Source organism: Stigmatopora argus, chromosome 22 (assembly GCF_051989625.1).
Source record: "Stigmatopora argus isolate UIUO_Sarg chromosome 22, RoL_Sarg_1.0, whole genome shotgun sequence".
NCBI lineage: Eukaryota > Metazoa > Chordata > Actinopteri > Syngnathiformes > Syngnathidae > Stigmatopora > Stigmatopora argus.
Window position 1 is genome coordinate 6,567,793 of NC_135408.1, and position 14,125 is coordinate 6,581,917.

The 14,125-nt window shown below is 40.0% G+C and overlaps 1 protein-coding gene across 2 annotated transcripts in view; it reads left to right on the forward strand.

Moving 5' to 3' along the window:
* The window catches only part of uvrag (UV radiation resistance associated gene), a 30,533-nt gene extending 18,263 nt beyond the window's left edge, over positions 1–12,270 (forward strand). For both annotated transcript variants that reach the window (XM_077591985.1, XM_077591986.1), the window contains exons 14-15: positions 5,634–5,725; positions 10,013–12,270. In XM_077591985.1, coding sequence (XP_077448111.1) covers positions 5,634–5,725; positions 10,013–10,787 — 867 coding nt within the window. In that variant the 3' untranslated portion in view covers positions 10,788–12,270. The remainder of the gene's footprint in view (positions 1–5,633; positions 5,726–10,012) is intronic.
* Positions 12,271–14,125: the final 1,855 nt, after the last annotated feature.

A 14,125-nucleotide genomic window follows, 5' to 3' on the forward strand; every position in this document is an offset into this window, starting at 1 on the left:
TTTCCAGTGGTCTTGTCTTGTTTTGTGAGGTAGTGTTGTTTTAGACTCAGTTTACTAAAGTATTTCTGGTTCTCATACCCACCAAATATGTTGTCCTTGCTCCGGACATAGTGTCATGGTGTAAAGTTATCATGTGCTCCACATGTGGACCCACCTGTGTTGCACATGACGGTCGGCATCTGTTTTAGAATGACCTAAGTTTGAATCTGTATTGGTTTTATGGACAGAGGTGAAAACGATCTGCTGACTCTGCGAGTCTGTCTGGATCTCATTTTCAACAAGATTCCTTTGAACAATCAGGATTTCTCCACTACTATTGTTGTTGTTAGTCAGCTTTTTGATTCATCACAACTCATTCCGTTGCAAGAATTTTGTAAACTCCTGAAGGCAGACTCACATGCCTTCATCATCAGTGGTTAGATTAAACTTTTGGCAGAAGTTAGCATCTGAAGGCCCCCAATGGTTAAGATTCATCAAATCAGCTGGACTGAGAGCTTACGTCATGGTGTATGGCTTGGATAAAAAGGATGAAAGCTTAGGTGTTTTGCAAGTTTAAAGGTGGGAAATATACTCTCCAAAAAGGGAGTGCATGCCAGATTTGTGTGAGGACAGGTGAAGTTGCCTTTGTTCTTAAATAAATCAATAAATTATATTTCCTTAAGTGAAACTTGCCATAAAGTGGAAGATTTCATCTGATGGCCTCTTAGATTTTCTCATGTGAGATATTGATTATAAACAATAAAGATGCTGTAGGAAATAGGCTTTAAGTTGTTCCTAGGAACTCTACTAGTGTACATATGTGTGTGTTGGAAACAACATAATAATGTGCTGTTTCATCCCCAAAGTAGTTCTTTGGAAGGGAGATCTACCTTAGAATGGATGATGCATTTTTCAACCTTTTTCACTACTTTCTGAGAGGAAAAGGCACCTCGGCAGGATTTTTCTAGACTATTGAAGTAGCCTGTGTTTCATGACTCACTTCAAAGAACACAATAGAAGTTTAAAACTGCGCATTTGTCAAAATGCGTCGTTTAGTACTATTTTATTTTTTTGCTTCTTGATTTCTCCTCCATCCCTGCAACCATGAGATGCAGAGCACAAACTTTGATACCCTTGCCTTGCAATAGTGGGGTGGAATCTAACTAGCTCCTCTGTTCTACTACGTGAAGAATTAAGTCTGAAAAAATACAGACTGTATGCGCTCTGTGAAACTAGTTTATATAGAAAAAAAGATTTATTTGTACAGTGGGTTCTCGAAATTTCCTGTTCAGACCATCTTTTAACCAAACCTACTGGTATATTTGATCTCCCTTACTCTCATCACTTTAGCCTATCATTGGCACGTTGTGTGGTCCAAGTTTGTTCTTAGCTGCAGCCTTCATTCACTATTATTATTGGCCAGGCCTACCGGTAGTTCCTGGTGGAATCTTTATCACTATTATAAATTCCCTCATGTCATCATTTCAAATGGAAGGGAAAAAGTTAAATGGATCTATTTTTAAAATATGCGAATTTAAGAAGTTTTTTGGGGGTCGGCGGAAAAAAAAGTGTATTACGGTTTCGGTTTTCACTCAAACAACAGAAAACCCGAGCTAAAAGCCTGTAAATGCAGGTGGGAGGAGGTATTTCACAAGGGAGTAAATATTGAGAAACGAGGCTACATCACAATGTTGGGGCAATCAAAACGCAAACGCATAACGTCGCAGTACAAGGTCAGACCTTGACCATAATTGACACCTGTAAGGGTTCCGGCCGGAACAGATACAAGTGTTTTGTTTTAGGATTGGAAAGCGTGCCACCCTCTGGGAATAAATGCAGTATACTATTTTTTTTTTAAATCCATCTTTACTTCCAATGGAAACAAATTAGGAACATAATTAAGCCAAGTGTAATAAAGACTGCAAGAGGCTATTATTCAACAATGATATTTTATTGCATTGTTTGTTGTAGAGCAGGAAACTATATTTTTAGGGCTCCAAGTCAACAACCAAACATTACCATAAATTATTAAAGTAGAATTTTATTTTTATTTATTTTAATGGGAACTTTCCAACTAAATTTCCACTACAAAGCACATTTTTACCATATTCTCCAAGGGGTGCCGACTTGAGAAAGGGCCAAGAGGGCTGCCATTGAGGATTGATGATTATGTGGTATGCCAATTTTGAAAACAGGAAGCCCCCCCTCTTCTGTTGTGACTTCACCTGGGCCGAGTTGGTGTCTGGTTACTTGACTTCTGTAGCTCAGGACCAGTTTCTGTTTGATAATCTTGAACGGATTTTGGCTTTTTCAATAGATAACTTCAATGATTTGCTGTAAGAGATGAACTTCTACAAAAAGAATGTACCCCATTCAGGACTTTGATTGACATCAATTGTCTCTCTAACTGTATTTACTAATACTCTACATAACCCCTGCTATAATTATGTAAATCTACCAACTGGCTTTGGCAGAAATATGACACTTAGCAAAGTGTAACAACAAGATATGCCACTGAACAATCTGGTTTGAATTTGACTCAGATGGACTCAGTGAATTACGGCACACCTGTGTTGCATTACCACAAAAAATGAATAACAGCGGGTGTTAAAGGCGAGAGATTCTAAAAGAAACCAAATAAGCAATATTTGTTGTTGCTACAATTTGGTTTAAAATAAATGTTGAGGACATTTACAAGAAAACATGGACTCTATGTTCCGTGTGTGCCTATAAGTGTACACATTGTAAATTTCCTCAGTTATACTTTTGGAAACATCTGTCTTAGGCCACCAAAGTATAGACATTAAGCACATTTCTGCATAGTTATGATGAGCAGGGCTTTCAGAAAAGTGCAAAAGAATTTGGTCTCCATGGAAACATGACAGTTGTGTTTAAATAAATACAGTTCAGCTTGGGTTCTGAGCTAGTTTGTATAAATAGAAAGAAAACTGCTTCAAGATTTTAGGAGGTGAATTCATAAGTTTCTGGTACTTTTCAACTTTACGCTGCATATGTTTTGCGACGTAACAATCCAAGGTGACTCTGCCGATAATGTCATCGGTAGTGCAGTGCAATTGCAGACAATCTTCACGTTATCTGAACCATCTCTATGAAATAAATCGCTTCTGCTCCCTTAGCGATATGATGGCTCGACATTCAAACGGTATTTATACTTGAATATAAATGCCTTCAAGAGTCTGGAAATGTCTCGGTAAAGTCCAAGGTCTTTGACCAGATAGTCACTGGAGTAACACGTGGCTTTGCTACAAACTTTTGGATCCAATGTGCCCTTGATTGTCTTCCCTGGGGCTTGGAAAATCTGCACTTTTAACCCCCGCGTGTGTAAAGGCATACTAATCATACATCATTGGACATTTGAACCTAGCGTAGCTCAATCATGCAAAGGGTTACGATAGTTTGATTGGGTGACTTTGGAACCTTTTTACATGTAAAAGACACGCTGAAAATTTGCCCTTGCATCCAATGGGTGTGAAAATGTGAGATAGGTTTTGTTCTGGGCCCCTTCTGCTTCTGCACATCATCAGCTATTAACCTCAGGGTTCCTCACAGCCCACCAACACTCGGATCTAAGGCTGATTGATAGTGACGCTCTTGGTGGAAGTGGCAGAAGCCAGGCTGTTATTGTTTAGAGTACAGAACTCAGGGCAAACAGGCAGATTTGTGTGGATGGAATGTACTGTATACGGACTAGCTCTTTTCAATGGGGGTGTGTTTATGTGGTCAGCAGATTGGTAGGAATGTGCTCTATACACTGTAGAGTTGTTAGTTGTCTTTGTAATCAGGATGAGTCAAATGTGCCGAGCCTGTTGTTCATACAAACGCTTACAGTCACAGCAACTAATTACCTAGCACACATGTTGCCGTCTCTAAAGCCTCGAGTGGGATTTGTTGAATAACTAAACAGGGAAGGTGTTGAGACGCGAAGATGTGATCAACCATGAGGAGACCTGAACGGATCTGTTTCACATGTCATCATGTGAAAGAGCCAGTGGAAGCCCTTAACTCCTCCCACTCTCCAACTTGGTCCTCTCACCTTACAGCTTCCCTCAATGGGACATGGGAATTTCTCACCACGATCTGGTTAGCCCCATTACAAAGAATCCTGTGGGCAGTTTGAAAGCACACTTATTTGCACATACAGGCGTGTGTGAAAAGGACTCCGCTAGCGTTCACCGCCAAAATGAATGAAAAGGAAACTAGAAATGACTGGTGGTCTCAAGCGGAATTTTTTTCAAGCTGTTTTGCTTGACACTGCATCACCTAGATTCTTCTCAATTTTAGTTTTACCTTCCCAGAAGACATATTACAGATGGTACAATACTTGGTTTAAGTACAACCTTTAATTTATTAATGGTTTGGCAATTTAAAGCAGCAAGCCAATGGCACCTGAATGTGTTATGATCAACAATCCCTAATAAATTCATATTCACCCTCTTGAATTAATGCACGGATCTGTTGTGGTAGGCAGTGTTTTACATGGTATAGACAGCAGTTAAGTAAGGGAGCAAGCCTGTAATGTCACTGTCAGCACTCCCGTCTTCACTTGTATCAAATTTCTGTGCACACAAATTTGACCCCACGGTGCTAACATTCTCGTACAAAGCTTTGTTTTGTTTGTACTGTATCAACAAGTCTTTGTCCCATTGAGATTTTTTTTATTCATATTTGTTATGATTTTGCAGTCATTCACTGCAGCGTCTTCAAGTTATTTGGTTTGGGCAAACCGCTAACGCTTGTTTTGAGATCTTTCTTTATATTATACTACCGATATGTTATGATGATCTGCTGAGAGAAAATAGCATGTCCCTCCATTTGATCAAAACTAACTCATGGATTTTTTTTCAGTTCAGACTTTTAAAAAAATTCATAAAAGTAAAATACTGGAGATTACTGTAATTGCAGTATCAACAAATGATTTTAAATGTTCAATTAAGTAATTTTAGTCATTGCAAGTCATTCAAGAACCTAACTCGGGTTTAAAAAATAGAGATCAATAGTGGAAAAATATATAATATGCATTACAATATCTGTGATTTTTTTTTAAGCTTCCTGCGAAGTTCTGAACTCATTAGGATCAGTCAGCCTGTGTGCGCGTGTCTCTGTGCCTGTAAAAAGAAGCAACATTGCAATGGCACTTGACTGGAAAGAATAGATGTCAGCTCGAACAGGCCGTGTGTGTCTACATGATCTGTGTATGGCCGTGGATGCGTCATTTTGGGCCTCCAAGATGTATTCTGAATGTGTGACACGATACTCTTATCCTGCTCACTAATATACATCAAATAAACTTTGCAGGGTGAGGGTTGGTATGCTTTAACATTGCTCAACTGTCAGAAATTGCGATACCGCAACTGTGGTTTTTTTTCAGTTTTCACTAGCATATTTGTTTTTTCTTGCCACACACATCTTATCCTCTGTCTCCCTACACCATACTCATTACCTCACATGACTATTATCACCTAACGGTGTCCGCTGTGTATGCAGTGAAGTAATAGTATGATGAAGAGAGAACAGTGTCAAGGTGAAGGAATGTGCAAAGTCCTTCTCGTTGGGTGGGAGTTCACGTCAGAACACAGTGGTGGGTTGCTTGAGGTTAACGCGACAATGTGTGTTTTTTTTTTTATTTCTTGCAGCTGCGATATCAACATGGCTTGACCACTCCAGACCTACAGCAAACCCTACCTAATCTGAAGAACTTTCTGGAACATGGCTTACTTGTCCGATGGTAAGTAAATAATAGCCATCACCATATAGTAAAAAAAATCCCTAAAAAGTGGAATATCATTTAACCTAACTTAACTTAACTTAACCTAACTTCTCCTATGTGAGATGCTGTTTTGCCATTTCCAAGGCACTGTTTAATTTTTAACTGGAAAAACCTTTGAGTGGTCGATCAAACGTTTCTGGGCTAAATGAGATGTGACGATATGTCACCACTGCTATCGTTGGTTCTTGTTTAGCATTAACACTTAAATGAAACCTTATTGTGGGCAACTCCTCTGCCCAAAAGATCAAAACGCTTGTCTTTGATCTCCACCGCCCTCCCAGGGACCGTAAATGTGTATTACACAGATTAACTGAATAATCGAATGTTTTGAAAGAAGAGAAGCCATGAAAGTTGGTGTTCTCATATGGACCTTCCTGTGATTACCTCCTAATGGGAAGTGGAAGGGCTCAAACATTGATGAGATCAAAGCATGCATTCTGCTAGTTCTCCATATAATATTGCTTGCGTGCATGTGTGAGAAAACAAAAACAGGAACAAAAGCAACTCAATACTAATTTCCGTGTCATTTTTTAAAGCAAGCTTTTCTCCTCCTTTTGCAATAAATGCGTTCGCCATTGGGAAACTTTACTTTGACCTGCGCTTAACCTGGCAACAGTGTAGTGGTAAAGTGCAAGCAAATTGCTTTAAGAGTAAAATCTGCAAAGTGCAAACAGTTTATATTTCACTGGGGTTTAAAATGCTTTCCCCCAAAATGAAACCTCACTAATAAACAATAATATACCTAAATTGGACACAGCATCCAGCTCAAATCTTTACTTGGCAGCAGCATTACTATTTCAGTTTGGTTGCCAAGAACGCCGTAACCACAGAGAACTAAAGTTCAATTTTAAGACATTGTACAATTTAATAGAGAATATTGCATGCTTAACCTACAAAAGTTAACCTAGAAAGTCCTACCAAATAAATGTCATACGTCACAGTGCCATGAGAAAAAATATTGGACCCTTTTTTGATCCCAAAAAAGGTTTCAATTGATCAAAGCAGTTTCTATATCACTCAATGACAGCCCAAGAACATATAAAATGGAGTGTTTCTAAATGATGATTTTATTTTCAGTTTTAAACCTATCTGACTATATTTGGATAACGTACCACCGTCTTCTTAAATGAGTGAATCAAAAAATCATCTATAGATTTAGACCATGTCTGATAAAGTGAAATAGGCTCTCATGAAAAACTATCCAAGAGTATTTAAGAACAGATGGTGCTGGGTTTGGAATCTATCAGTCTTGAAATCGTTACAAAGCCATTTCCAAGACTTTGGGGCTCCAGAGAATCAATGTCAGAGCCATTATCCACAAATGGAGAAAACTGGAAACAGCGGCAAACCATTCCAGGATTGGTCGACCAACCAAAACTAGTTCTTCAAAAGTGCAAAGATGACTCATCCAGCAGCTTACAAAAGAATCTTGAGCAACATCCCAAAGAACTGCAGGCCTTGGTGGCCTCAGTTAAAGTCGGTGTTGACACTATGACACTGTAGTTTTAGAAAAATATTCTGTGGTAATCAACCAATTTGAAACTCAATGTATGAATGTATTCACAGTAACAGAATTAGGATTTAACTAATTTTATACCCAACTTTTTGTATTGTTAGTTGTCAAAAAAGAGAAATGATGCAAATTAGTATTGATAATAAGGGCATGGAAATACTTCAGTTATTTAATATCAAAGTAAAAAGCATGAATTGTTGTCGACGTGTTGTGGAATTCGAATAATTGCTCTCAACAATTATATTATTGTTTCTTTTCTTGTAAGATAATTGACAGCTTGTCGTGCTGACTTCCTTTCTGCCTGAGTCCAAAAGTCAGTCTTTTGAAGAAAATAGGAAGCATAGCTTTCACTGCGATCACATATTTCGTTATGTTTTCTCTTCTTAGGGATTTTCTTAAACATCAAACGGCCAACTCTTATCTCCCACTGCTTGCATTGGCTCGAACCCACGGGCCCTTAGCAGAAATCGGATAGTAGAAAGGTCTGTTTTTCTGCCTGCGATGGGCTAGATTTGATGCCAGGAGTGACTAAAGGCAGGACAGAGGAAAATATCTTTAACAGCGAGGTCTATTTGTGGTCCGGGTCGTCATATTTTTTTTGTTTGACGATCTTGGCAGCGACTTCATGCTTGCGCTGACACAGTGCAGTGAACCGCTTGTCAAGGAAATATAATAAGGCATATCGGAGCGGCCAAGACTGAACACGTTACACATGTATTGTCCTATTTCATTGATCTTCAATATTTCTGTCAGTAATTTAGTCACTTAAAAGGAATTGCAAAAACTAGCCCCCCACGGGTTGGAACTTGACGATAAACAGCTACTAAAGTTATGATTGAAGTAAAGTAGTTATTATTAAGGACCGTCAATATTATTAGTCACCTTGGCTTTAAAGCTGATTTACATGGCCCATTTGCCTAAATGATATCTGACATCCTCATTCCTTTCCACTAAAATTCAATTGTATGGTCTTGGTTGCAAACTGTGTATGATTATAAACTTTAAAGCCAGATAACAGCATGGGATGCCCCCTAATTTATATTTTAGGCGAACATGAAGCCAATGTCATCTACTGCATTCAGGCTTTTTTTAACAAGTTCATTCTACTGCCAAGTTTTTCTCAGACTAAAAGGGGAATATCCACCTATAAGATAAATGCCAGTAAATCGCAACCCTACAATACATGAATCATCAATATGTTGACATGTTTTTGGAGGGGCAAAAGTGCAATGATGCAGTGCTATATCTTGAATATTGCTTGAATGAACACACATTGCTTTTTGACTAAGCATGGTGTTTTCATTCACATTGATTCTGCTCAATGTCGAACATTTTGACAATGTGACATTGGGGATTCACTTTGTATAAATATTCTTTGCTAATTTATGACTGCAATCCTTCCAACTGAATGTTACTGTACTGTAGGCCATTTGATCTTTGACAAGTAATTCATAAACGTTGACAAACGTTCCTTTCTAATCCTCTTCCTAACTGTCCTCGATTTCATAGCCTTTTTTCTTTAACATAGTTTTCGCTGAATTCAATGTAATGGTGCCGTGTTGGATGATGAAACCGTCTTCAAGACAGTACATACATATTCAAAGCAGTAGTCAATGTGGACTATACATATTCTTTACGAAAAAGAAAGAAACGTTGATCCTTTCTGTTCAACAGAAAAGAATGAGCCAATTCAGTAGCAGGCATGAATCTTCAGAGATCACAAGGAGATTCTCATTCACCTTTGAACCCACTTAAGAGCCAGCAGAATGGTCCGATTAAGGAGTCTAGTATATTATAAATGGCCATGCCTATCAGAAAAGAGAGGCACTTAAATTAATTTATGACTTGACTCCAAGGGCGAGGTAGGCTGTTTCAGATCGTGGGTCTGTTATCTGTTACAGCAAAAAAATGTCTTGCATACTTTGCTGAGCGCCTGCTGTGCACTTGTGGATGACAGCAAAAGTGTAGCCTCACCAAGGTACGGAAGTTCAAAAGAGATGTGGCTGCCCTTTGCTTGGATTAAAAACAGATCCAATTTTGCTGTCTTTATTTGGGTATCTGGTAGGACAGTAATTGTCAAAGGGAGGTCCGAATACCACTGGTGGTGGTAGGCAAAGAAATCACAACACTGTTCGTAAGCCTAATGTCATGGTAAATTAAACAGTGTTTGTGGACCTATATTACTATTTAGATGACTTTTAGGTAGTAAATCCGGCAGATTTAGATCAATTTTAGATTGGAATTCAGGACATTTGAGACATTATAGTTTTAGGGGAGTATTTCAGGAATTTCAATAGTGTTTAGGTAACTGGCTGCATTCACACCGCAGAATGTTAATGCCCAAACGGCATTTATTGTTAATTCAGATTTTTTTTTTTGGTTCACAAAATAAATGAAATGTGACATTTAGGTGAATGTAATGTGTCCGCGACATAACACATAAACTCACCATCACACTGTGGCAATGTTGAATATTTTATAACATAGTTTCACGTCAGTTATGGAAAAAAGAAAAGGCATTTTCTTACGCTTAAACTGCCATTGCTCATTAGCATCCTTTTCCTCTGTTGGAAAGAGGACATTTTTCACCTGTCATGTACTTGTTCTATATACTTGGACATTCAAGTATTTTAAGATCAGGTATCAGGCGTCTCAGGTTAAGTTTGGACCTACCAAAGTGGAGGACGCACAAGGTTGTTTTTACAATAAAGTATGCTTACTTTACTCCACAGTGACCGACACCATGTTTCTAGCTCTATCCCCGTGCCAGCCAAGTCTCACCTCGGGGTGCCTGGTGCCTCGGAAGGAAACACCAGCTCCCCTGACAGGGGACTGAGGAAGAGAACCAATTCAGAGACAAATCCACCGCCTTTTGTGGAGGAACCAACCACGGTAGCCCAAACAAAGCAACCATCTCCGCCTAAACTCTTGTCTTCTTCCTTGGGTGCAACCATGGCCCCACTTGACCACACTGAGCCAATTGAAGCGAAAAAAGAGGTCGTAAAGTTGGAGGCAGATGGCGGTACGCCCGCCAATGCGGCAGTACAAAGTAGCACCGACAGAGAGATTGAAGTCCACAAAGATCAGACTGTAGAGCAAACATCCCGTGCAATTGCAAGCACTTCTACAATGGCAAACACAAATGAAGATTCAGCAACCGCTGGTCAGCACACAGGCGTCATGAACGGCTCAGCGGTGCCAGGACAGGTGACGATTCCTGGTCCTCGTCCATGTTGCTCAGTGGAGCAAGCTGAGGAGATAATAGGGACAGAGGCCACACATCTGGGCATGGGAACGGGACTTCGGGTGGGCTTGGAGCTGGGGGAGGAGAGCAGGCTGGAAGACTACCGCTGTATCCCCGTTGACCAGGCGGTCGCTGTAGAATGTGACGAGCAGGTGCTCGGGGAGTTGGATGTCTCTGGCTTCGAAGAGTTCTCCAGGCGCATCTACGCACTGAATGAGAACATGTCCAGCTTCCGTCGACCACGCAAAAACTCAGACAAGTGAGACGGATGACGGATGGAGATCGACAGGCATTGCACAGGGATTTTGGGTTGAAGTATGTCAGGGATTTAAAGAGAGGACATTCCTGGAGCTTTTCTGGAATAATGACCAATTTGCACTTATAGGGAGACAAAATTCCATAGCGTATTTAAGAAATGAATGCAGTTGCAAGTGCAAGGATATCTGATTTTTATTTTGTGGGAACTGGCAGTTATTTTAATGATCCCATATTTCTGTTAATTGCATTTTTTGTAATTATTCATGAAACAACTAGACCTCAATAATAATGAAGTCATCCAGGTCTAGTGTTTTGTATAAATAAAAAGGCATCTCTTACATCATAAACAAGATATGTGTACTCATCCACACGCCTTAACTTTTATCAGAAGACTCATTTTTGAGATTATATTTTCACCGCAGAAACTCAAATCTACGTGTCATACTAAGATACCTCAGATTGAACCACGGGCATGCTTTACCATTGTTACTTTGTCACAACGCATTCTGTTCAACATTTGCACGTGATGGGCCAAGTAAGCAATTCATTGAAACTGCTTGTTGATTCATTGCATTCCGATAAGTGCGTAGCATGGCTGCAGCCGCTGAAACATTTTTAAAAATCACGATGGATTATAGTCGATCATCAACATTATGTAAAACGGCCGTGCGCTCTCGTAATTGTACCAATGACCATAAAGGCTAACAGGACGCTTGCTAAGTCTTGCATGGCATTGGGGACGACTGGGTGGGCTTTTGTGAGAATGCATGGGAGGTGGTGAAGGTTGCTTCCATTCATTTGAGCAGTCACACAAATTAATGTTCCACCAATGACCTTTCCACCATCATGAAAAAGGAGGTGGCGACTGGAACCCAGTACCTCAAGGGATTCACTCTAATCCTCGTTAAAATGGCAACCTGTCCGCTAATGACCTCACAATTTTCTTTTATAATGATATTCTTCCCCATTATTGACATTCATCTTGAAATGTGTTGATTGTCATGTTTAGGAGACCTTAAATGTTGTGTTTCGACATGTCTGTCATCAGTTGGATTATCTCACTTGTTCTATATTGCAATTGTGATATTGAGTATCTCAATTCATCTGTCTGGCATTCTTGTCTTGACTTAATATAAATGCTTTCTTGCACTGGTATTCTGAAAGAATGTCCCATTTATTTATGCCCCACAAATGTCATGTTTAGTCTTCTGAAGGGGCAACTAATTCTTGCTATGAGTTTAAACAAATGGTAAATTATTTTCCCAAGCAATGTGTTGGTCTTGATGTGCAGTAAATATTCTCCGCCGGCAGCCCGCTATTCATTTCAGCTCCAATCCGGTCCCAATGGACTTTTGAGAGGTATTGTATGTAATATAACAAATTGAATCCTATTAAGATCATTTCCATGAACTGCAAGATGGTTCAGCGAGTAACCATGTACTTTTTTATGGGGTTCTTTTTGGTATTAAAGACTTGCAGTCCAACAGACTTTTATAATGATCTATTTATTTGATTATTCTTCTGTTATTTATGCCATTGGGAAATGTTGATGTGGTCGGCTTGTCACCTTGAGAGTTTGCAGGTTGTTATTGCAGCGTTGGCTTCATGAGGCTTGCCTAGCAATTATCGGGTCTTAAAAAGTTCAGTTCTGTCGCGCTGTTCCTCATCAGAAACACTTCACAAAATACACAACAGCCGAAGCCGTCAGAAAGCATGATTCTTAATGTAAACCGTGACTCCTCACCAATGTAGTTGTTCCTTATTTACGTTAGGGTTGCACTGATTTAAAGGTCAAATATTAAATTTAGTTAGGTGGACACATACCAAATAGCTGTGACCACATTGTCCCAGTCAGTCAAAGTCATTCACATGCAGCCGTCTATGTCTGGTACGTTAACGTTACTGTGTTGCATCGTGGTACAGCAAATCTCCAAAGAAAAGTACAGAAATCCTTTTTCTGTTTGTACATTTTTGTGTGAATTGACGTCTAAATGTTGCCAGATCTTTACATTCGCAGGAAAGGAAATATAGAAAAGTGAGGCCTTGGATTTAAATACTGGCCGGAACTCCTAATGACAGTAAAATGCTCAACCAAATGTAATTCCTGTAAGGGCAGATCAGACTGGATGAATTTATGTAAGTTTTATTTGATATAAAAATAGATTGTAATGTATGTAGACCTCACCACTTGGTGTCGTCCGATGTAGACTTATCGCACGGGGGCACAAAAGTGCAATGGAGTGGAGTGTTGGCCTTGGCGAGCACCTAACACTGGTTTAATGTCAACGCTGAGCTAAAAAGTACTCTGTCATTCATGAGCACGTTGGGACCTCATACGGCTCGCTTCGTAGCTCCATTCAACAGGTGTCTGGGGGACACTCTTGCAACTGGGTAGGGGGTGGGAGGGAGACTACACTTCTCCAGTGTCCAGTCAAAGTACAGAACCGGCAGTCATATTGGCCTGCTCAGGATCTGCACTTGGATTGTGGAAACCATCTCCTGAACTGAAACTATTTGGATAAGATCCCGGTCACCTCAGTAATGTTGCAGCTATAAAAACTTTAGTGGCCAAGGCTTTCCCTGACCTATTTTCCACATTCATGCTGGTGAAATGATGTGATTTTCCACCATAAATCACTTGAACGAATAGGCTCATTTCAATTGCAATGATGTCACCGCATTCGTGTGACAATTGTGTTGTAAACGATGTTCTATAATTGTCAGGAGGCCGGCCGGCCGGCTTAGGCAACTGACACCTCCAATGCAGACTCTCGCCAGAATACTCGACATATACCACACAATGGAAGGTAACAGGAGTGCCGGGGGCTAACCATCGGGAACAATACGTAAAGGCATATCAATGAACTTGAAGGAAAGATTAGATTTGTACCGGATGTTCATTTTCTCTTCTTTTTAGAAGCCATTGTGCTGCCTACATGTTTTAAGTCCAGTGTTTTCAGAGATTACATGACTAGCATCATGGCTGTTCTTCTTTTCGGTGAAAGGCCTAAATTGGTTACTATGTCTGCCTCACAGTCCTGAGATCGGGGGGTTCAATCCTGATGGGTTCCGACCTTCCTCTGTGGGGTTTGCATATTTTTCCCGGGCTTGCGTGGGTTTTCTTTGGCTTTCTCCCACATCCCAAAAACATGCATGCTTGACTAATTGTTTACTAAATTGTCCTTATAGTGTGAACGTTTATGGGTATTTGTCTCATTGTGCTCTGTAATGGTCTGGCATGGTTGGATTGGATGGACACTAGCACCCTCTGCGAGCCTTGAGAGGATCAGCAGCACAGAAAATGAATATTATAAATCCTTCGTCAGTGTGAAGAGTTGCATGT